Source organism: Meleagris gallopavo, chromosome 3 (genome assembly GCF_905368555.1).
Source record: "Meleagris gallopavo chromosome 3, MGAL_WU_HG_1.1, whole genome shotgun sequence".
NCBI lineage: Eukaryota > Metazoa > Chordata > Aves > Galliformes > Phasianidae > Meleagris > Meleagris gallopavo.
The window spans coordinates 2,423,807-2,449,472 of record NC_139406.1 but is presented as its reverse complement, the minus strand read 5'-3'; the positions used below and the strand labels follow the sequence as shown (position 1 = coordinate 2,449,472).

The 25,666-nt window shown below is 42.0% G+C and overlaps 1 protein-coding gene across 24 annotated transcripts in view; it reads right to left on the bottom strand.

The window, feature by feature from the left end:
• The window catches only part of TPK1 (thiamin pyrophosphokinase 1), a 269,647-nt gene that overhangs the window by 99,360 nt on the left and 144,621 nt on the right, over nt 1-25,666 (bottom strand). Inside the window, exon 7 of one of the 24 annotated variants that reach the window (XM_085220030.1) lies at nt 22,011-22,797. The exons of the other annotated variants lie outside the window; for them this stretch is intronic. Coding sequence (XP_085076156.1) covers nt 22,684-22,797 — 114 coding nt within the window. The 3' untranslated portion in view covers nt 22,011-22,683. Of the gene's footprint in view, nt 1-22,010; nt 22,798-25,666 lie in introns of those variants that run through there. 24 annotated transcript variants of the gene reach the window in all.

Sequence of the window (25,666 nt, the reverse complement as noted above, 5' to 3'; positions counted from 1 at the left end):
CCAGCTCCTTCAGCCGCTCCTCATAAGGCCTGTGCTCCAGACCCCTCACAGCTTTGTTGCCCTTCTTTGAACCCGCTCCAGGGCCTCAATGTCTTCCTTGCAGTGAGGAGTCCAAAACTGGACTCAGTACTTGAGGTGTGGCCTCACCAGAGCTACAGGGGGACAATCACTTCCCTGTTCCTGCTGGCAACACTGTTTCCGATGCAGTGATCATCTAGTTTCAGCCTCCCTGCTATGTGCAGGGTTGCCAACCACCAGACCAAGCTGCCCAGAGCCACATCCAGCCTGGCCTGGAATGGCTCCAGGGATGGGACATCCACAACCTCCTTGGGCAACCTGTTCCAGTGCCTCACCACCCTCTGGGTGAAAGACTTCCTCCTAATATCCAACCTAAATTTCCCCTGTCTCAGTTTAAAATCATTCTGCCTTGTCCTATCACTATCCACCCTCATAAACAGCCATTCCCCCTCCTGTTTATACACTCCCTTCAAGTACTGGAAGGCCACAATGAGGTCTCCCCAGAGCCTTCTCTTCTCCAAGCTAAACAAGCCCGGTTCCCTCAACCCTTCTCCATAGGAGAGGAGCTCCAGCCCTCTGCCTTTGTGGCTCTCCTCTGGGCCCGCTGCAAGAGCTCTGCATCTTTCTCATACTGGGGGCCCCAGGCCTGGACCCAGTGCTGTAGATGGGGCCTCACAGGAACCGAGTAGAGGGGGACAATCACCTCCCTCTCCCTGCTGGCCACCCCTTTTTTAATGCAGCCCAGAACACAGTTGGCCTTCCGGGCTGCAGGCGCACACTGCTGGCTCGTGTCCAGCTTCTCATCCACCAGGACCTCCAAGCCCTTCTCTGCAGCGCTGCTCTCGAGGAGATTTTTCCCCCAGTCTTTATAAACACCTGGGATTGCCCCGACCTAAGTGCAGCACCCCGTTAGTGTTTAAATTTTTGTACTAGATCCATTAATTCAGCTGCCCTATACAGGCAAGCCATGGTATGTATTGTTTCAGCAGGGGGTACACTTGCTGGTCTTCCCTGGAAAGGTTTAGTTTTTTGAATCACTGTTGGTCACGTTTTCTAGAGGTTCCAGATGTACCAAAGCCTCTAGTTGTGTCTTCTTTGTAGTTATTCTTGGGGTTACACTACTAGTTCCCACTTTATCAGAAGAATTTTCTATTTTATTCTTATTTTTTGGCCCATTTATGTTCTAAGGATCCCATTGCTCTAGATTCTAACCTTTTAAGACTATGGCTCTTAATTTCTCCATTGGTAGATTCCGACCTGTTTTTTGAGCACATCTCCCCACAAAACAAGGTAGGCTTATGCTCGACTTGGGCAAATACCATCTCATTTTCCTCCCCTAACTCTTCTTCATATTTGATGGAATTCAACGCTACTAGTTGTGGCCATGCCACACTTGATGCATTCAGCTGCCTTTCCCTAGTAGTCGAATATGATTTCTCAAATTTTCCAAGAAATTCAGCCATACAAGATGGCAACTTGGGAATGTCCCCATAACCCCTAAATGTCTCCATTTTTCTACTACCTCCACAGCAGAATGCTACAGAGATGCTAGAAACCCCGGGATGTGTCCGGGTAACTCTTTTTCAGGAGAGATCTTCTGCATCCAAACCATTGTGGAATAGAATCCTAGAATGCCTTGGGTTGGAAAGGACCTCAAGGATCACCAAGTTCCAACCCCCTTGCCACAGGCAGGGCCACCAACTTCCAGATCTGGTAGACCAGGTTGCCAGGGCCCCGTCCAACCTGGTCTTCCAGGGACGGAGAATCCACAACCTCTCTGCGCAGCCTGTTCCAGCACCTCACCACGCTCTCTCTATAGAAATTCCCCCGACATCTAATCTAAACCTTCTCTCGTTGAGCTTAAAACCACTCCCCTTGTCCTGTCACTGTCTACCCTTGTAACACGTTGATTCCCCTCCTGTTTATAATCCCCATTTAAATACTGGAAGGCTGCAATGAAGTCTCCTCTCAGCCTTCTCTTCCCTTGACTGAACAAGCCCAGCTCCCTCAGCCTGTCTTTGTGGATCTCCTCTGGACCCTCTCCAACAGCTCCAATCTTTCCTGTATTGGAGGCCCCAAGCCTGGAGACAGATGGGGCCTCAGGAGGGCAAAGTAGAGAGAGACAATCACTTCTCTGTCCCTGCTGGCCACCCCTCTTCTCATGGAGCCCAGGAATAGTCTTTACAAATGCTATTTCTGTCTTTAAGATGCTTTCCTGGTATCCTGCCAACTACACCAAATGTTCTGCTCAGAAAGAAGCAGAATTGTTTCTGACAGGTAAAACATTCACAGGTAGGCCAATAATCATATGCAGAAGGAAGTTTAACTCACTCTGCTGGTGAAGGGGCTTTCTAGCTATGCAGCACTCCTTCTCAAAAGCATCCTAGGTCCAAGAGATATGTTCCCTTCATACGAGCCCAGAACATCTCCACCCTAGGTCTACTTCTTCTGGTCACGTTCGTTCACCAGGTGCTCCGTCAGCAATTCAAGCTGTGACCGAACAGTTCTACAGTGATGATGGGAAGGCAGGTGGCAATACAGAATAAATTATTGAGACAGAATATGAAGATTCTGTTTACACGTGGAGCAGAATGTACTTTCAAATATGGCGCTTTTTATCTTCAATAAATAACTGTGGTGAACTCCATCTTTGGCTGCTGTCCAGCACCATCACCCAACATTGTTTTATTCTTGAAAAAATATGTTCAGATTAAGCTTCAGTGTGTATGTAGTGAACCACTTGAAGATGCAGCACAAATTTCCTTATAAAGCTTAGCAACTTACCTTTAACTCAGGCCACGTTATAATTTATCTTTATGCCAGGTTCTTCTCCTTTTCATGGCTTTGCAGAAGTCCAGAGAGATGACGTCTGCTGCACTTCCCCTGTCCACCAGTGCTGTCACTTCATTATAGAAGGCCTCCAGGTTGGTCAGGCAAGATCTGCCCTTGGTGAAGCCATGTTGGCTGTCCTGGCTCACCTCTTCATCTCCTATGTGCCTTAACATGGTACCCAGGAGGCTCTGCTCCATGATCTTCCCAGCTACAGTGGTGAGGCTCACTGGCCTGTAGTTCCCTGGATCATCCTTTTTCCCTTTCTTGAAAATAGAAGTAATGTTTCCCTTTTTCAAGTCACTGGGAATTTTACCCAAGAGCTATGATTTGTCAAATATGATGAAGAGCAGCTCCGCAGCCATATCAGCCATCTCTTAGAACCCTAGGATGGATATCACTTGGCCCATGGACTTACTTATATATATATTCAGTTTCATGAGGAGGTCTTGGACTTGTTCCACTATTACCGTGAGACAGAATCCACTCCTCTCACCCTCACCTAGAGGTTCAGGATCCTGGCAGACATGGGGAGGAGCCTGACCACCAGTGAAGACTGAGGCAAAGCAATTATTGAACACCTCAGCTTTTTCCATGTCCGAGGAAGCCAATTCTCCGTCCTCATTTATCAGAGGGGGAACCTATTATCTTCTTGGTCTGTCTCCTCCTGCCTACGTACCTGTAGGACCCCTTTTTATTTTTCACATCCCTTGCCAAGTTCAGCTCCATCTTTGCCTTGGCTTTCCTGATGCTATCTCTGCACATGTGTACAATGTCCCTATATTCTTCACAGGCTCCACAACCCTGCTTCCACTTTCTGTACATTTCCCTCTTTCCTTTTTTCCCTCAGTTTAAGCTGCAGGTCCTTGCTCAGCCATGCCAGTCGCCCTCCTCCTCTGCTCCATTTCTTCTTCTGCTGGGGGATGGAGAGCTCTTGGGTGTCCTTAAAGAGCTGCTAGCTCTGTTCTGTTTCAAACCCTCAAAGACATTTTCCCAGGAGATCCCACCCAGCAATTCCTTGATCAGCTGGAAGTTTGCTTTCCTGAAGTTCAGGGTCCTGACTCTACTTTTTGCCAGGCGTGCATTCCTCAAGATGACTAACTCTACCAGGGCATGATCGCTGCAGCCCAGGCTGCCTCCAATCTTAACCCCTCTAATGCTCTCTGCACTGGTGAGCACCAGAGCCAGTAGAGCTTCTCCACGGGACAGTCTGCCTAATACCTGAACCAGATAGTTATATCATCTATCCTCTCAGTACATCCACCTTCATGTGGTGATGGGCTGTGTATTCCTAAAATGGTTGTGAACATCTGCCTGCTGAAGGCAGAGGTGTAATAATTTCAGGCTTGATATCCTTTTAGGTATGCAATGTGCCATGCCACTTCTTTCTTGTAGTATGGAGAGAGGAAAAAAATGAATACAAGTACAGGGTCTCTCATGATGGAATCACAGACGTTTTTTGAAACTAGATCATCATTGTGGTCCATTTCAACCCAGGCCATTCTATGTTGCCTATAACAAAGATGATGATGAAGAAGAGGGTGAAGGAGTGGGATTGTCTGTTCTCAATGAATGTACATGTCACCACTGCTCACAGCTACTCAGTGGGAAAACTTAATACATTCATCTGTTAAACAGATAGGTAAAAATGCTTTACAGAGAACTTAATTGAGATCTGTATTACTCAAAATTGAGCCTACCTGTTATTAACTTCACATTTTCCATTTTCTGACATTCTGGCCCAGCTTACTGAATTTAATCCCTATCTATACAAAACTTATGCAGAAATCTGGCTTTCTGTTCTCATGAAGTAAATTTGTAAAACAAAAGAGGCTATTATCAGAAGCACACCGGTATCCAGGATGTTATCAAGAGTCTTCCAATATTGGATACTTCTCTAAAATGTCATTTCATACGTTCCAGCAAGTATGTAACAACCTTGACTTTCTTCTTTAAAAGGACAGTTTCCAGCTCTCAAATGTCACAAGCCCAAAGGGCTGTCATACCAGGAGCCAAGGGCTAAACCTTGCAGTAGGTAAGCAGGAATTAAAATATTAAAATTATTTTTTTAAAAAACCTCTCATCTGTTAAGCCAAACCCATGGCTTGGGTATTGGTTTACTGTTATTACACAGGCTAGATTGTAAGCCTTTTCTTTTTAAAAAAAATCAGTAAGAGACCTTATTTTATTGGGTAAAGTACAGACAGAAAACCGAAATGATCACTGGGGAAAAAAACAGCCAAACAAAACAGACGATGTTCTCATTTTTTTTCCCCAAAAAAGATTAATAGCCAATGCAGGAAGTCTCTAAAGACCAAGTTCTACAAGTCTGTCACACAGGAAATTTGGCACTCAAGCTTATCCTCAAGTCTCAAGTACACATCTTTCAACCACATAAGATGGAAATGCTATTTGCTGGGGGAAAGGAGGTTCACAGCTTGTAATTTGCAAATGCAAGCATTAATTTGTTCTATTTAAATTGCTGCAATTAATGGAACAATTATATACTGCATAAAAAGTACAAAACTGTTCAGTTTGTGCAGAACTCAGTTCTCCAAAATTGAGAAAAAAGAAAAAGAAAACCCAAATCTGTCTACATATCTGTCCTCCCAAAGAGTTTTTTTGTTGTTTTTTTTTCCTCTGAAAAAGGTAACTGAAATATTTTCACATTTTAACATAAGGATCAAATATTACTACGTTTGAATGTTACTGGTGATAAAATAATGGCAAATAATATACTGCATTGATTTTTATCCCATTCAGTTAGCTTTGAAAATTGACCTATTGGTAGCATTATTTTCTTCATTCTTTTGTCTGTCATGCTAGGAAATAAAATCAATTTCTAAGTTCAGCAATAAGAAAAAAATGTCAGAAGATATTTTTGAGAATTCTTCATCCATGTAAGTTGAAGTTTCCCTTTTCAGTTTCATGTCTTATAATAAAGCATTTAAATAGTAATGATTGAACACTCCTTTACTCCAGCACTTGGTGACGAAAGACCTAAAGTTACAGGCGTTGCTCTCTGTTATATCTCACAAATCAAATTAATAGAAGCAAAGAATTCAGTAGAAGAATTGATTGCCACAAACTCACGTATCTTATCATACCGTATCAGAGGCAGTAAGACACTCAAATAATTGATCAAAAGTTTGTAAGCTCATGAACAAAATCCAGATAAAAGTTGTCAGATGGTGGCTATTCGTGCTCATGAAAGTCCAGAGAATTGACTTCTCCAAGTGCTTTCTAGATCAACTTGATGAAATGTATTACAGTGTATGTATATTCTAAAATAGAAACCAAGCAAGAAAACACAGTGAAGGAGAGAAAGGGAATTGACCTTCAGTAGTGCATTCTGAAAGGATCTGAAGGGGAAAAGCCTGGAAGCTCGCAGGCTAGAAGTGGACAGGGAAGAACTCTCATGGCTTAAGAGGATGCTGGAGAAGAAGTCATACTGAAGCTTTAAAAAATACAAATGAAGATATCTATGAGAAGATTTTGGAAATGCTGAAGGACTAAGAGAGGTGAAGGGGATAATGGGGAAGGAAAAGGAACCAGTTACAAGATTAGAGGACAAAACAATTTTACTCTAATTTTCAGGCTGCCACAATAGTTTGTCCAGTAAAAATAAATTCAGTGAATAATTTAAATAAAATGTGAGTTACAAGTGGTATTCTTTCACCCATTCTCGTTGTAACATTTGGGATAATATAATAAACATTTGGGAAATGGGATTTCTTAAGATCTACCCAACTGCTGCAAGACACCTCATTCACTATCTAGAAAGATCTAGATAGCTTTCCTTTATCTTTTGATAAAAAGACCTGTTGAAAAAAACCTGTTTCCATCATCTTTTTTTCAATGACTACTACATAAGGGGCAGCATACACTTGAAAACAACAGCAGCAAAAAGAAAAACACAGATGTCATTGTGTTACCTATGGAAATGGCGAAAACTACAACTGTTGTGGTACATTATCAGCTGGGTGCAGAAAAAGGTAAAAAGGTATGGAGATAAAATAATCAAAGGGTGGAAATTAGTTCCGTCACTAACAGAGGAGGAAAGGAACAAGGATGAAATCAAGCTGAGAACGTTTATGTTCAAAATCAAATATAATGACTGGCAATAACGTAAAACCAAGGTTCTAGAAATAATTCCATTAATCATTAGTTGTGTAAGAGTTTGATTTAACAATAATGAAAGCTTTTAAGCTGAGATTCTGAGCACGATAAATACAGCCAAAAGGGGTTCCCAAAGGGTTGTATTAAAAAAGTGCCAAGTTGCTATTATATAAATTCTATTCACAGCACATTATCTGAGACAATAAAACTTTTTGTTGCTTTTGAAAACAGAAATATGTTCAGTTCCACTGAAAACAGCATAGTCTAAAAGCTGTTTTGTATCATTTCAATGACTGTAAAGGCACTTTGAAAACCTAGGAAATTTACTGTAATTTGAGACAGTACTTTAAAATGTTGTGACTCGATCCTGTTGAACTTTACTGTCTAATGTGGATAGTGCTCCTGTACCAAAATGGACGGACTTAAGTAAATCAGTTCTTTGCTATGTGGAGAACCACTTATCCTATCCTCCAAGACCAGCACTTTGTAGAATGATACTACAAAGAATAAAATCCCAGGCAGCAAACAAATAATCATTAATAGAACCAATTAATGAACACATCTGCTTCCTATTTATGACATGAGTATTAAAAGAAATCCCTGTGGAGGTAAGTGCTGCTAAAACGAACAGATTTACTATACCCCAAGGCTATACATTTAAGTGTTTGTTACTGTATGCCTAATGTACAAATTACCCACAAAGAACTGATGATCCAGGAGATTTACACATTCACAGGCCTAGTAAGATCCTCCTGAGTGAACTTCACGTGTAAGATCAATGTTGATTTGCATTAATTGAGCACATTAAATGCATCCCATTTGCCCAACACCTGCTTTATCATGAGTAAGACAACTACCTACATCCAGTCTTCTATCAGGCCCATATTACTGACAAGAAAAAAAGCAATCAGAGGTGAAAAAATGCAGTGTCCAGACCTGCAGTCAGGACACTGAAAACATGTAAGATTGTCAGCAGCATAGATACTGCTAGCAGGCATGAAAAAGAAGGGATGAAAACGTTTTATCAAGCAAATAAGATAGTTGGAAAGACAAAAGCTACTTTAAAAGAGAGTTTTGGAGGTTTACTGTCTTTTCAAAGACATATCTTAAAGACTGACAGATGCCATAAATTTATTCTTGACCTACTCTGGTGGAGTAGGTCAAGAAGTAGTAAGACCCTAAGGAGATGCTTATTCTACTGAAACTTGAGTAGTAACACAAGCGGAATTCCACAACATTTTTTTCAGCCTACCATAAACTAGCGAAAAGTATAGAGCAAATGTAGAGAAAAATCCAATAACCAAGAATTACAGAATCACAGGGGTTGGAAGGAAGTGACCAATCTGGAAGGTGTCTATGATGGAGTGATGTCATTGGTGGAGAGAGCAAAGGCAACTGATGTCTGGACTAGTGCAAGCCTTTGACAATGTTCTTCACTAGATCCTTATCACTAAATTGCAGGGATATGGATTTGAAGGGTAGACTATCAGGTAAAGAATATCAAATAAAGAATTAGTTGAATGGTTGCAACCAGAGGGTCCATGCATCTATGTCCGGATGGAGGCTGGTAATGAGTAGTATCCCTAAGGGTTTATTCTGGTTTATTCAGTTCAACAACTTTATCAGTGACTTAGACAGTGTGATCAAGTGCACCCTCAGCAAGTTTGCCGATGACACTAAGCTGAGTGGTGCAGTTGATACAGTATAAGGAAGGGATGCCATCCAGAGGGAACTTGAAATGTAAGCCCACAAGAGTCTAATGAGATTTGTCAAGGCCAAGTGCAAGGTGCTGCTTGCATTGAGGCAATCCCAGATATTGTACAGATCGGGAAAAGAACTCATTGCAAGAAGCCCTGCAGAGAAGGACTTGGGGCTACTGGCAGCTGGACTTGTGCCAACAGTGTTCACTTGCAGCCCAAAAGGCTAACAGAATCCTGAGCTACATCAAAAGACAGGTGGCCAGTAAGGAAAAGCAGAGGATTGTCTCCCACTACTCTGCCCTTATTAGGCCTCATTTGGAATACTCCATCCAGGCCTGGGGTCCCGCACAAGAAAGAGAGTTGCTGGAGCAGGTTCAGAGAAGGCTATGAGGATGATCAGAAGGCTCTCTTATAAAGAAAGGTTGAGGGAGCTGGGATTGTTTAGCTCCAGGAAGAGAAGCTTTTGAGGAGACCTCATTGTGACCTTCCAATATTTGAGGGAAGCTTGTAAGCAGGGGAGAGACTGACTTTTAACACAGTCTGATAGTAACAGGACAAGGGGGAATGGCTTTCAATTAAAAGAGGGAAAGTTTATGTTAGACATTAGGTAGAAATTCTTTACTCAGAGAGTGTTGAGAACTGGAATAGGTTGCCCAGAAAAGTTGTGGATGTCCCATCCCTGGAGCCATTCAAGACTGGGCTGAATCCCTGGCTAACCCCTGTACAGCCTGATTTAGTGGCTGGCAACCCTGCCCACAGCAGGGGAGTTGGAACAAAATTATATTCAAGGTCCCTTCTATCTAAGCCATTCTATGATTCTCTGATATAACCTCTGAAAACCATCTATAGTAGGTTGTACAGGAAAACGTTCAGGTGAGTTTTGTATATCTCCAGAGAAGGAAACTCCACAACCTCCCTGAGTGGCCTGTTCTGTGCTCTGACATGCCCAAGTAAAGAATTTTTTTTTCCTCATGTTCATATGAAACTTCATATGTTCCAGTTTGTGTCCATTGTCCCTTGTCCTGTTACTGGCAATGACCAAAATGCACCTGTTCCCATTGTCTTAACACGCACCCTTGAGATACTTGTAAGTACTGATAAGATTCCCTCTCAGTCTTCTCTTCTCCAGGCTGAACAGTCCCTAGTCTTTCAATCTTCCCTCATAAAAGAGATGCTCCAGGCCCCTAATCAACTTGTAAAATCTCTTGAAGTTCCCTGTCTTTCTTGAACTGGAGGGCCCAGAACTGTACACAGTACTTCAGATGGGGACTTACCAGGGCAGAACAGGGGGAGAAAAATCTCCCTTGACAGGCTGGCAACCTCTCTTTTTAGTGCACCACAGGATAACATTAGCCTTCTTGGCCACAAAGGCACACTGATGACTCATGTTTGACCTTTTGTCTACCAGGACACCTACATCCTTCTCTGTAGAGCTCCTTTCTAGCACATAAGCCCATAACTTGTATTGATGCATGCGGTTATTACTCCCCAGGTGGATATAGTCTTGTTGGACCTCATAAGGTTGTTCCTCTGCACCCAGCTTCCCAGACTGTCCAGATCTCATTGAACGCAGCACAACCTTCTGGTGTATCAAGATACTCCCTCTCAGTATTATATTATTAGCAGACTTGCTGGGGTGCATTCAATCCCTTCATCCAGTTCACTGATGAAGATGTTGAACAAGACTGGATCCAGTACCGATGCCAGGGGAACAACAAGAAAGCTCCACTTTCTTAGAGACAGCATCCAGAATATGTTGTTCATCATCTTCCCAAGGATGGAGGGGAGGCTGACTGTCCTGTAGTTTCTGGTTTCTCCTTCTCATCCTCTTTTGAGTGACACTGGCTTTCCTCCCGATCTCAAGCACTTCCCATTCTCCACAACCTTTCAAAAATGATAGAGAGTAGTATGGCAATCACTTCTGTCAATTCCCTCTCACTTGTGGGAGCACCCCTTTGGGGATTTTTGTGTGTTGAGTTTGTCTAGACAATTTCTAAAGAGATCCTCCTCTACCAAGGCAAAGTCTTCCTTTATCCAGACTCTCTTTTACCTCCAAGGTCTGGGACTCCTAAGGTCCAGTCTTAGCAGTAATGACTGACGCAAAGAAGGTGTTGATTAACTTTTCCTTTTCAGCATCCTCCATTACCAGTGCACCCACCTCATTCAGCAGTAGACCCACATTTTCCCTAGCCTTCATTTTGCTTGTAAAATGCATTAAGAGGCTCTTCTTTTTGTCCTTGATCTCTCCCACCAGATTTAATTCTAAGGGGGCCTTCCTTGTGGCATCCCCAAATACCTTGACAATATTCCTACATTTCTTCCAAGTGCCAGATCCTTTTTCCACATACCATAAACTTTCTTCTGCCATTTGTGTTTTTCCATGAGCGTTTTGCTCATCCATGCAGGTCTCCAGTCACCTTTCCCTGATTTCTCTGCCTGATTGTCCAGTCTTTCTCTAAATTTAAACAAGCCTTAACATGTCATGATGTGACATTTTATCCTTGAGCTTGTGCAATTGATGCCTTATCCTCAGCAGGCCCATCATTACAGGCATAATTAGCATTTTTAGTGATGCCGTGAAAAACATCAGAATTGTTTTCTCTGTATCCATTTATGAGTGTACAGAGTACAACAGACTGCAGATAACAGGGAAAAGTAGACAAGCTGCTGAAAATTCCACTATGCCTGTATAATTATTATGCAACATTCCTGTTAAATTCTTGATCTGAAGAGGTCTTTACTAAGGAAGGGAACTAATATTTTGTTATTCCTAAGTTCATAAATAACAACATGATCTTTCTCACCATCCACTAGCTTATAACACCTTTAGTCTCACTGCTCATTTTATTTTGTGCGTTTCTACAAGGGAAGAGTCCAGATAATTTCTTCTACCTGGACTACCTACCCTAACACCAAGGAAAATAAGAAAAGTGTAGTAGTTAACTTAAAATACAGTAACTACTTCTCCCCACACCTGTGAAATTATAGAACTTGTTTTTCAGGTCAGGAAGAGCTGGCCATTCATCTATCCCCCAACCTCTTTTTACAACGTTTCTCCATTTTCTTCTATAGCTATGTAGTCAGACAGACACTTACTGTTTACACAAAAATCCTTTCCCCACCAGGTGGTGGGGAAACAACATAGTAGTACGCTGAACTCTCACTTCCTTTCTGAATTGCATCTGGGTGTGACGTATATTTGTGCAGCCTTTAAGTAACAGACAGAGCTTCAGTCCCTTGCATTTCAGTGGGAACTGCATGCACCAATGTCATCAGTGACAAAATGGGTCCTCAGAATACAGAATTCACAAGTACACTGAAATCATTAAAAGCAGAAAACCCAACTGCTAAATCTTTGGGAGTGAAATCTCACCATACACAAATACAATCACTCTGGAGTCTTTCGTCACAAGAATTCTGCAAGCAGAACGTGTCTTTCCAGCACTCCATTTGTCACCAGAGTTGTAATTCTCAGAGAATATGCCCAAAGAGTATATGCAGCAGCATAACATAGCAATGTTTAAAATACTACTAAAAGGAAGAAGAAATTATAGTGGTTAGCAGATTAGAAAAGAGCAAAATATCCATGTGGCATTTACTTTTTGCCATCCTTTGATCTATGTGGATTCCCCATATGAATGCTTAAAATTAACAACATGCAGACAGCACACTCAGCCTTAGTATGACATTCCTTCTTATTCACTATTTGGGAATAAAATAGAATTTGCACGTATGAAACAAGGGATCACTATAAAACATGTAAGGTTATATTAAATACAAAGTAAGGAAAGGAAGCAGAGGAAGCAGAGGAAGGAAAACACTGATATAACAAAATAACTGTCAAAAGAATGACACTTTGCTGTAAAACGAGTGGCAAAAATATATATTAAAAAGAAACAAAAGAGTGAGAGCAAAAACATCTGGACAAATCCTTGATAAAAAAAGCTACTAAATTAATTTCTAGCTACTTAAAGTACTAATAAACTTCAGGAGAACTACAAATTGATGTCTCCCATTGCATAATACATAATCAAGGAATTAGGTGCTTTACTCCTCAGTACTAGTTTTCCCTTATTTAGAATCTTCTCTGGTTATGCCTTCCTCTTGAAATGTATTCACGTGATTTCCTTATTGCTTCCTTTCTACCAAGTGGAATGCCTTTGATACAGCACTAGGAGAGAATTACATTCAAATCATCTAAGATTTCAGAAGGGAAACTCCTATTGCTTACCCAAAATATTATCAGCAACAATACAATGGAAGCTTGCAAAAAGAAAAAGGCTTTCCTGCTAATAGAAAAAGGTATGGTCTTCCAAACAACCTCTGAGGCCTACCTGACGTACAAAAAGGAACCTGAAATTGTATTTTTGACTAGTTTCAAAAGAATTAGCTAGTGTCTGGAAACTTGGGGCTGGGAAGGAGCAATCAAATTTCCATCAGCACATACTTGGTATTCTCTGGGGGCAGGATTTTGGATCCTCTAACACGATATATTCACCTCCTCAATTTAAATTATCAAACGTGTAAATGGATGAAACACAATACATCCATCTCTATACATTTTCTCAGCTTCCTGAATGCTTATGAGCATTTTTGTAAAATTTCAAATGAGTATATGTGGATTGAGAATTACTGTATTTAGCTGAATAAACAGTCATCCTCATTATATAAAAAGAACAATGTGTGGGGGTGTATAAATGTATTTATCTGTGCGTTTCTCCATGTCCCTGTCAACATCAGAAAAAAGAAGTCTGACTCAAGACCATGACAGTAAGAATTTTTACTCTTTTTAAAATAAAAGCATGTACATCAACCCATACTTCTCTGAAAACAAGTCACAGAGTTCATTTCCTTTCATCACTTCTCAGCAAGCTGAGGCGATCCAAATTTCTAAAACTACAGCCTTGTGTCTGTAGCTGCAGATTCAGCACTGAAAGAGGATACTAAATGTTACAAAAGGAAACTTTTGTCCCTATATGAAGGAGATATTCAAACATGCCTGCAGTGCTATTTAGCTCTATGTGATCTGAAAGTGTTTGATAAAAAAGCAAGTTTTGAATTACAACTTTTCTCCTTGAATACTGTATTTCAGTGTTTTTATTTTGTTTTAATGAATAGATATCTAAACCAGAACTAATCTTTGTAAGAACTGCACAAAATGACAGCACTGAAAATCAGCAGAAAAAGATTCATTTGTTTAAAGCTTCTTCTGGATAATAACTTCAGACAAGTACAAGTTTAAAACTTGCCAGAATTTATTGCAATCTTAAATTGAGACACTAAGTTCCAATATCTGGGAGAAAAAAAATCATTTGAGTGAGTAACTTGAGACACTTAAATGTGCAACAATTAATAATTCTGTCTTAAACTAAGCAGCCAATGTGCAGACACTCACACACCTACAAAGAATTTGCAGAGGAATCTTTCTGGAGTAAGGGCAAGCTGGCTGCTAGTCAACAACACCTCTTGCAAAGGAAGAGATCAGGGTAGAATGCTCTTCAGAAAAGTTTATCTGATCTGGGTTTCAGTTCCTTCCCTCATCTCCAACAGCTCTGCTCTGCTCCACTTACAGAAGACTCAGAATTTACTTCTTGAGAAGCAGGACTTGAGACAAAATGTAGAGAAAAACTGACTATGGTTCACCAGAAAGATCACTTCAACTTCTAGATAAAAAGCAAACATGGTTGTGTGGCAGCTGACAGTCACTATAGCAGTTTATATATAGCCTTTCAAAAGACAGCTTTCTTGCTAACACCAAACTCTCATTAATAGCCAACAATTCCCACATGACCTATTAGGAAGGCTGCACATATAGTTAATCCCATTCATTCTGGCTACAGAGCTGAATGGTAGCAGGATGAAATCCAACAAAAAAGCTTCGTGTGTTAACAGCATCTCTGGAGCCAAAGCATGTTTTGTCGAGTAGTATTGTTTGTTTTATTTATGCTCGGTTTCAGACAGTAACTAAATGAAAGGGGAATGTAGATTATTCAATACAGCCAAGAAATAAACAAAAGAGTTTATAAAAAATTCCCTCGGTTTTGAAATGAGGTATGTATTCATACACACCATTTATGGTGTATTTTTGTTGACAAACTACAAAATAGGCATTCCAGATTTCTTCTGGAATGTAATGATACAAAATCTCTTCCTAATTTTGTACAGCCCTAGCAAAACACAAGTCCACAGTAAAATTAAGAAAAAAACCCCTGTCATTTAAAATATATTAAATAGTTTCAGAACTTTTTTTAGCTACTTGAGAAGCACTTGTGCAGATAATCAGTGCGCATTTGTAGTGGCTGAAAAGCACCAAATTTTACATGGTCGGTTAGTGGAAGAATATTTAGATCAGTAAGTTATTCTGGTTATGCTATAGAATGTGTAGTGACAAATAAGTTGGCTACCATGTTCTTTCATTCAGTGCTGAAATGTTCTATTTTACAGTATGGTATTTCCCCACCAGGGGACTGTAGTACTGCACCTTTTGTTCACCACAAGTGAACTGATCAGTCACAGTGGGATTCGAGGCTGCCTGGGCTGCAGCAAACACCTTACAGTGGAATTCACACTCCTGAGGAATACAGGACATACAAAGAATAAAATAAGGATGCTAAATTTTAGGAAATACTAGCTCTTCGGGGAGTTAATCAACAAATCCCCTGATAATCTGTCCTCAAGGAAAAGGGAGTACAGCAGAGCTGGCAGACCATTAAGGAAGCTGTTCTCAGAGCACAAAAGCTTTCCATCCCTGGGTGAAGCAAGTCATGAAAGGAAGGTGAGAGACTCTCCCTCAGGTTTCCCACACCCTGGAGGTTAGTGAGAGGGTCTGGGGAATGGGAGACTTCCCTTTAGTCAGGAAAGAGGATGTGCGTGAGTGCCTAGGCAGTACTAAGGTCCACAAGTCCATGGGACCTGATGGGGTGCATCCACGTGTGCTGAGAGAGCTGGCGGAGGTCATTGCCGAACCGCTCTCCATCATTTTTGAGAGGTCTTGATAACAGGGGAGGTCCCTGAAGACTGGAGGATAGCCAATGTCACTCTGGTCTTCAAAAAGGGCAAGAAGGAAGATCCGGGTAATTATAGGCCTGTCAGCCTCACCTCTGTCCCTGGAAAGGTGATGGAACAGCTTGTGCTGGATACCATCTCCAGACAACTGGGAGAAAAGGAGGTTATCAGGAGTAGTCAGCATGGGTTCACCAAGGAGAGGTCGTGCTCGACCAACTTGGTGGCCTTCTATGATGCTGTCATGTGCTGGGTGGATGGGGGAAGAGCGGTAGATGTAGTCTCCCTTGATTTTAGAAAGGCCTTTGATACTGTCTCCCACGACATCCTTATAACAAAGCTGAGGAAGTGTGGGATAGACGAGTGGACAGTGAGGTGGGTTGAGAACTGGCTGACTGGCAGAGCGCAGAGAGGGTCGTCGTTGGTGGTGCAGAGTCTGGCTGGAGACCTGTAACCAGTGGTGTCCCCCAGGGGTCTGTGCTGGGTCCGGTCTTGTTCAACATCTTCATCAATGACCTTGATGAGGGGATAGTGGCCACCCTCAGCAAGTTTGCTGATGATATGAAGTTGGGAGGATTGGCTGACACGCCTGAAGGCTGTGCTGCCATTCAGCGAGACCTGGACAGGCTGGAGAGCTGGGCAGTAAGAAACCGGATGAGGTTCAACAAAAGCAAGTGTAGGGTCTTACACCTAGGGAGGAATAATTGCATGCACCAATACTGGCTGGGGGATGAGCTGCTGGATAGGAGCTCTGCAGAGAGGGACCTGGGCGTCCTGGTGGACGACAGGTTGGCCATGAGCCAGCAGTGTGCCCTGGTGGCCAAAAAGGCCAATGGCATTCTGGGGTGCATTAAGAAGAGCGTGTCCAGCAGGTCGAGGGAGGTGATCCTCCCCCTCTATTCTGCCCTGGTAAGGCCTCATCTGGAGTACTGTGTCCAGTTCTGGGCTCCCCAGTACAAAAAAGACAGGGATCTCTTGGAAAGAGTCCAGTGGAGGGCCACAAAGATGGTGAAGGGCCTGGAGCATCTCCCCTATGAAGAAAGGCTGAGTGAACTGGGTCTGTTTAGCCTTGAGAAAAGAAGACCGAGAGGGGACCTGATCCAGGTTTATAAATATCTGAGGTGTGGCGGCCATAGTGGTGAGGCCAGTCTCTTTTCAGTGGTACGTGGAGACAGGATGAGGGGAAACAGCCAGAAACTGCAGCATAGGAAGTTTCGCACCAATGTGCGTAAGAACTTCTTCATGGTGAGGGTGATGGAGCACTGGAACAGGCTGCCCAGGGAGGTTGTGGAGTCTCCTTCTCTGGAGATATTCAAGTCTCGCCTGGACGCCTACCTGTGCGACCTGGTGTAGGGAACCTGCTTTGACAGGGGGTTGGTCTCGATGATCTCTAGAGGTCCCTTCCAACCCCTACAATTCTGTGATTCTGTGACTAGCATGGTGAACAGGCACAGGCTGGTCAAACAGAAAAGCAAGTAGAAAATGCACAGGCAAAGGAAGCAGGGACAGGTACCCGGGAAGAGTATAGGGATGCTGACAGACTGTGTATGGTTGCGAACAGGAAGGCCAAGGCTCAACTGGAACTGGGCTTGGATAGGGGTGCAAAGAACAAGAAAGACTTCTACAGGTATGTAAATCAGAAAAGGAAAACCCAAGAGGGCATATCCCCCTTAGTAAGCAATACAAGCAGGCTGGTAAGAGTGAACAAGGAAAAGGTTGAGGTACTCAGCAACATTTTTTTACCTCAGTCTTCACTGGGGACTGCTATTCACACAGCCCTTGAGCAGACAGTATGGAAGGTGGAGACTGGTGAAGCAATGTCCCTCCTACTGTAAGTGAATATCAGGATTGCAACCACCTGAGGAACCTGAACATCCATAAATCTCAATGAGATGCATTCAGGAGTCCTGAGAGAATTAGCTGATGTACTCACCAAGCCATTTTCAATGACATTTGAAAAGTCATGGTAGTCAGGTGAAGTCCCTGGTGGCTGGATAAAAGGAAATGTTGCACCCATTCTTAAGAAAGGGAAAAAGGAAGACCCAGGGAACTACTGGCCTGTCGGTCTCATGTCTGTGCCGGGGAAGATCATGGAGCATTTCCTCCTGGCTCATGGAAGTATCCTCCTGGAAATTACACAAAGGCACATGGAAGAGAAGGAGGTGATATGAAGACTACCTGCATGGCTTCACCAAGGTCAAGTCCTGCCTGACAAACCTAATGGCCTTCTATGATGGTTAACTGCCAATGGACAAGGGAAGAGCCACTGATGTCATCTATCTGGACCTCAGTAAGACTTTTGCCATAGTTCTCCATAACATCCTTCTCTCCAAATTAGAAAGAATAAGATTTGGTGGGTGGAGTGTTTGATGGATGAGAAACTGGTTGCGAGATTGTACCCAGTGAGTAGTGGTCAATGGCTCAATGTCTGGATGGAGATAGTGATGAGTGGTGTCCTTCAGGGGTCAGTACTGGGATTGATGCTCTTTAAGACCCTCATCAATGACATCAACAGTGAGACTAAGTGCGCCGTCAGAAAGTTTATGGGTGCCATCCAGCTGTGTGGTATGGCTGACACACCTGAGGGACAGGATGCTATTCAGAGAAACGTAAACAGGTTCAGGCAGTGGGGCCAGGAGAACATCATGAGGTTCAACACATCCAAACTCAAGGTTTTGTCCTTGGGTCATGGCAACTCTCACTATCAATAAAAGCTGGGGGATGAAAGGATTGAACACAGCCCTGCCAGAAGAGATAGGGAGATACTGGTGGATGCAAGCTGGACATGAGCCAGCAATGCACCCTCACAGACCAAAAAGCCAACCACATCCTGGGCTGCATCAGAAGAAACATGGCAAGAAAGTCAAGGGAGGTGATCCTGTTCCTCTACTCTGTGTTGGTGAAATGTCACCTGGAGTACCAAATCCAGATATGGAGTCCTCAGTAAAGAGAGACATGGACCAGTTGAAGCACGTCCAGAGGAGGGCCATAAAGATGGTCCATAGGATGGAACACCTCTTCCACAAAGACCAGCTGAAAGAGCTGGGGCTGCTCAGCCTGAAGAAAAGAAAGACCCAGGGAGACTTACTAGTGACTTTTCAATTATCTAAAGTGGGGCTATTAGAAAGAAGGGGACAGAATCTTCAGCAGGACTGTAGTGACAGGGCAAGGAGAAATGAGTTCAAACAAAAAGAGGGGAGATTTAGTCTGGATATGAGGGTATTGAAGCACTGGAACAGGTTGCCCAGAAGTATGGCAGATACCCAGATCCTGGAGACATTTAGCATCAGGCTGGACAGAACTCTGAGCTAGTTATCTGTTGATGTCCCTACTGAAATCGATGACCTTTAAAGTTCTCCTTTCAATTCAAGCGATTCTATGATTTTATGGTTAGCAATTCAAATTACTTCTGATATTTCAGTTTAATTTAGGAAAGTGTATCTTGTTGACACTCCCCAAACTGTCTCATTTTAATGATGAGATTAATGTCTCAGTATTTCTTTTCACGTGAAGTTTATCAGAAATTTCATCCTGTCATCTAAGATTTAATATTGCTATTATTTTTGCTTATCTCTGTACAATCAAATAGTTTGTGTTGTTTTAGCTCACTCAGAATGAGATTTGTGACTATACACAATTGTGAACAAGTTGTAAATAATGGGTTTTATGACTTGTCTTTTTGGGATACAAGGCAGAAAGAATCCAAATCTGCCTTTTTTTTTTTAATTAATCAGGTCCCTCAACTGTCTCCACTTGAAATGTTTTTGATTCATAGGGAGCTGGAGCAACACCAAACAGGAAGATTGTCTTCAGAAGAGCACCTAAGAACTTCAGATTCTAGTAGGCATGTGCAAAATCACAAACCCAAACAAGGATAAGTCTAAAATAAAACAACATTAAAGTGTGCAGTGTGGACATCAGCCACCACCAAGTATTCCAGCCCTACAAACCTCTTGTCAATGGCCTGCAATGTTTGTTAAAAGAGACAGGGACTCAGATTCTGGAGATGAAGGAGGTATGAAAGAGATGTGATCGTAGTTCAGGGGCCTGCACATAAAATGGCAAACGGTTATATTCAGAAGACTTAGGAATGCAAATTGTTAACATATTGAAACTGTTTCGGTGATGCCCTTTGCAACAGTTTGTAAATATCATACACTCAGTATATTAATACTGAGATTTATCTTAAAACATTGAAAAAAAAACAAATAGGTAACAATCACTACCTCCAGATGAATTCATCTTGAAGAGATAGCTGGGGACACTTACAACATGATGGCAAGATTAATAACCATTAAGATTTGAATTTTTAAAGCCAGAAAAAAAATACTGGCTCAGAGTTTGGTTCTGGTCTTACAGAAGGACAGGTGACACCCTCACAAGGAGATGGGGATTTGGAGAAGCTATTTACTGAGCACGTTGAAGATGTCTGAAAAGGTAATTCTGCCAACACATCCTCAGAGAAGACTAAAACTGACTATCTTTAGTCTCCATTTTGGGCTCAGTGCTTGCTTTCTGAGGCATTTCATGTGACAAGAGTCTGACTTATCTAGGAGATGAGAGATGGGTGTTGCTGTGTGGCAAACAACATCACTTTGTGGACAATTTTACATTTGAAAGCATTTCTTTGGAGCTGTTTGCCTCCGGAAGAGAGTGCTCAGGAGTGTTTACTGTCAGAAGATCTGGCCTGTGACCAAATAGCTCCAGCTTGGTATGGGAGAATTGGGGAATGATATCACTGTGTCCTGTGAAAAACAGGATGCAGGTGGGCACCTCCCTGCTCCCTCTTATCTCTTGGCAAGGCCTGGAAGGTGGGAACAAAGGAGTTTTTGCTGAGGTCCCAAAGACAGAAGCTGCCACTCCAAAGAGAGCTGACTCAACCACTTTGGATTTATAAATAAGTTTGTACTGTTGTCATAGTTGAAGTCAATTGAAAAACAACCTGTCACTACTGAAGATCAATGTCTGAACTACAAGCAGTGCTGGAATTGGTGGTGGCAACTATTTGACTATTTCTCTCTTGCTTCCTACAATGACTCCTTGCTTTTATTTCCTATCGTTCCTATTGCCCGTCTTTCCTTTCCCATCTCCCTAAATGAGTAGGATTTGTAATAAGCTGGTCAGGCTAACAATTGACCCATTGTGCCTTAATGTTGCCATTGGGTATACATATATTAAAAGAATCTTCCCTCCCTCCTATAAATTGGAGTGAGACACTACCTGACAAAATTAGTAGCAGCGAACAGTCTGCATGGCAACTTCCTTACAGATCTTCAGTTTTCCTACTAAAATGCACAACAGGTTGATGTATGAAGTGTTCAAGTTCACTGACTCCTGAAAGGAGGAATCACAGGTTCACAGCAGCATGGGATTTGCAATGGATCTGCCAGCCGTGGAACTAGCCCAGCTGGTGTTTGGTTTTGTTGGCCCATGAAGTAAGAAGCTTTCCTGGCTTCTGCTTGGGAAGCCCACAGCTGTTTTAAGGACCAAATGAGCTGGTAAAAACAAATCATGGAAATAACAAAACAAACAAACAAACCAAATAAACAAAAACAACCAATAAACAACAACACACCCAAACACTGAAACTTAGGTTTCTTAATAGCAAATTAATTAAAAAACCAAACATTCTGGGGCCTGCTTACAAAAGAATTCAGAAAAATTCTGATCTTTTCTCCTCATTTCTGTAAATTTTGTGCTTGCTATTAAAAATAAAAAGATACTGGTTGCAAAAAAACAGCACTGGCACATGGTTAGATGTGCACAATATGACTCCTTTCAAATCTGGGATTAAAGCTGGACGTGATTTAGGACATAGTGTAAAAATAACTATTATCTTCGTATCTATAGGTGCCTAGATGTATTTAAAGAATAAAATGATTTCAAACTACAACTGTAACTCAAAAGTAATCAAAGAATAAATAAATAACTTTTTGCTTACTAAACCCTTTTCCCCTTTTCTCCCTAATTATAATGGTATGACTCCTATTTTAACAGGAGAATGAGTGGTACTGATTTGCACTGCTGTATAAAAAAATTGGTTTTCCCTTTTAATAGCTTAAACTAATGTGCAAGGACTGACAAATTCAGATACAGAAAATTCAGTCCCTACCTTAACACAAACTTTCCCTAAGCCTTCAGTGATAAGAGGTGGGGTTTTCGCATTCTACCAGGTCTTCATACTACAGCACAATGTGCCTCATCACATAAACCTGCTATTGGACCAACATGGGAGAAATATCTATGAAAGATTTCTAAATGTAGTTTAGTTTTAGAGCAAATTAATGTAACAGACATACATAAAGGGGCAAAACTTGATTGTTCCAGATTTTACACATAAACTAAAACCTGCATACATTTATCTTATTTGCTTCTGTACAGTCTCTATGCCTGCCATACGAACGAATATCCCTATCATTTTTTAAAAACTGCAGCTGCTGACACTGAGACAAGATCTGTATTAAAGACTGCTCTGCAATTTCCACAGATGCTGAATTGTCTTCAGTATAGATGTCACTTGTAAGAAAAATCCTGTCTCTAAGGGCCCATCAGCATTTGGGAATTCCAACTACAAACTTATTAACTGGAGTTCTGTTTTGGAAAGATGTTAATCTTCTTTGTCTTGTTTTTTTTTTTTTTTTTTAATGTCAAAATTGCTAGCTGCATCACTGCTCATGTATTTTCTACTTGTTGTCTTTGCAGTTATCAACCATGAAACCATCAGGTATTTATTGTAGAATGTATAATCAGCAGGCAGCTTCATCAAAGCAGCCACTGATTTTCTCAAAGGATTATTAAACATCCAAAGATTTTTCATAAGACTTTCCATGCTACAGATGTCTATAGAGCTATATATACATATAATTCTACTCATACCAAGTACATTTTTACATACAGAATAAACAATGAATATTAAGATGTTATAATTACAAAATAAACAACAGAGTTAGGCAAAGCAGATGATAAAAACAAACAAACAAAAATAATAGATAGAAAGCTTACCCATACCCTGGGCTCACTCAAAAAACTCCAGTAGAGTGGATTCCTGCTTACCTACTGCAAGGTTTAGCCCTTGGCTCCTGGTATGACAGCCCTTTGGGCTTGTGACATTTGAGAGCTGGAAACTGTCCTTTTAAAGAAGAAAGTCAAGGTTGTTACATACTTGCTGGAACGTATGAAATGACATTTTAGAGAAGTATCCAATATTGGAAGACTCTTGATAACATCCTGGATACCGGTGTGCTTCTGATAATAGCCTCTTTTGTTTTACAAATTTACTTCATGAGAACAGAAAGCCAGATTTCTGCATAAGTTTTGTATAGATAGGGATTAAATTCAGTAAGCTGGGCCAGAATGTCAGAAAATGGAAAATGTGAAGTTAATAACAGGTAGGCTCAATTTTGAGTAATACAGATCTCAATTAAGTTCTCTGTAAAGCATTTTTACCTATCTGTTTAACAGATGAATGTATTAAGTTTTCCCACTGAGTAGCTGTGAGCAGTGGTGACATGTACATTCATTGAGAACAGACAATCCCACTCCTTCACCCTCTTCTTCATCATCATCTTTGTTATAGGCAACATAGAATGGCCTGGGTTGAAATGGACCACAATGATGATCCAGTTTCAAAAAACGTCTGTGATTCCATCATGAGAGACCCTGTACTTGTATTCATTTTTTTCCTCTCTCCATACTACAAGAAAGAAGTGGCATGGCTCATTGCATACCTAAAAGGATATCAAGCCTGAAATTATTACACCTCTGCCTTCAGCAGGCAGATGTTCACAACCATTTTAGGAATACACAGCCCATCACCACATGAAGGTGGATGTACTGAGAGGACAGATGATATAACTATCTGGTTCAGGTATTAGGCAGACTGTCCCGTGGAGAAGCTCTACTGGATCTGGTGCTCACCAGTGCAGAGAGCATTAGAGGGGTTAAGATTGGAGGCAGCCTGGGCTGCAGCGATCATGCCCTGGTAGAGTTAGTCATCTTGGGGAATGCACGCCTGGCAAAAAGTAGAGTCAGGACCCTGAACTTCAGGAAAGCAAACTTCCAGCTGATCAAGGAATTGCTGGGTGGGATCTCCTGGGAAAATGTCTTTGAGGGTTTGAAACAGAACAGAGCTAGCAGCTCTTTAAGGACACCCAAGAGCTCTCCATCCCCCAGCAGAAGAAGAAATGGAGCAGAGGAGGAGGGCGACTGGCATGGCTGAGCAAGGACCTGCAGCTTAAACTGAGGGAAAAAAGGAAAGAGGGAAATGTACAGAAAGTGGAAGCAGGGTTGTGGAGCCTGTGAAGAATATAGGGACATTGTACACATGTGCAGAGATAGCATCAGGAAAGCCAAGGCAAAGATGGAGCTGAACTTGGCAAGGGATGTGAAAAATAAAAAGGGGTCCTACAGGTACGTAGGCAGGAGGAGACAGACCAAGAAGATAATAGGTTCCCCCTCTGATAAATGAGGACGGAGAATTGGCTTCCTCAGACATGGAAAAAGCTGAGGTGTTCAATAATTGCTTTGCCTCAGTCTTCACTGGTGGTCAGGCTCCTCCCCATGTCTGCCAGGATCCTGAACCTCTAGGTGAGGGTGAGAGGAGTGGATTCTGTCTCACGGTAATAGTGGAACAAGTCCAAGACCTCCTCATGAAACTGAATATATATATAAGTAAGTCCATGGGCCAAGTGATATCCATCCTAGGGTTCTAAGAGATGGCTGATATGGCTGCGGAGCTGCTCTTCATCATATTTGACAAATCATAGCTCTTGGGTGAAATTCCCAGTGACTTGAAAAAGGGAAATATTACTTCTATTTTCAAGAAAGGGAAAAAGGATGATCTAGGGAACTACAGGCCAGTGAGCCTCACCACTGTAGCTGGGAAGATCATGGAGCAGAGCCTCCTGGGTACCATGTTAAGGCACATAGGAGATGAAGAGGTGAGCCAGGACAGCCAACATGGCTTCACCAAGGGCAGATCTTGCCTGACCAACCTGGAGGCCTTCTATAATGAAGTGACAGCACTGGTGGACAGGGGAAGTGCAGCAGACGTCATCTCTCTGGACTTCTGCAAAGCCATGAAAAGGAGAAGAACCTGGCATAAAGATAAATTATAACGTGGCCTGAGTTAAAGGTAAGTTGCTAAGCTTTATAAGGAAATTTGTGCTGCATCTTCAAGTGGTTCACTACATACATACTGAAGCTTAATCTGAACATATTTTTTCAAGAATAAAACAATATTGGGTGATGGTGCTGGACAGCAGCCAAAGATGGAGTTCACCACAGTTATTTATTGAAGATAAAAAGCGCCATATTTGAAAGTACATTCTGCTCCACGTGTAAACAGAATCTTCATATTCTGTCTCAATAATTTATTCTGTATTGCCACCTGCCTTCCCATCATCACTGTAGAACTGTTCGGTCACAGCTTGAATTGCTGACGGAGCACCTGGTGAACGAACGTGACCAGAAGAAGTAGACCTAGGGTGGAGATGTTCTGGGCTCGTATGAAGGGAACATATCTCTTGGACCTAGGATGCTTTTGAGAAGGAGTGCTGCATAGCTAGAAAGCCCCTTCACCAGCAGAGTGAGTTAAACTTCCTTCTGCATATGATTATTGGCCTACCTGTGAATGTTTTACCTGTCAGAAACAATTCTGCTTCTTTCTGAGCAGAACATTTGGTGTAGTTGGCAGGATACCAGGAAAGCATCTTAAAGACAGAAATAGCATTTGTAAAGACTATTCCTGGGCTCCATGAGAAGAGGGGTGGCCAGCAGGGACAGAGAAGTGATTGTCTCTCTCTACTTTGCCCTCCTGAGGCCCCATCTGTCTCCAGGCTTGGGGCCTCCAATACAGGAAAGATTGGAGCTGTTGGAGAGGGTCCAGAGGAGATCCACAAAGACAGGCTGAGGGAGCTGGGCTTGTTCAGTCAAGGGAAGAGAAGGCTGAGAGGAGACTTCATTGCAGCCTTCCAGTATTTAAATGGGGATTATAAACA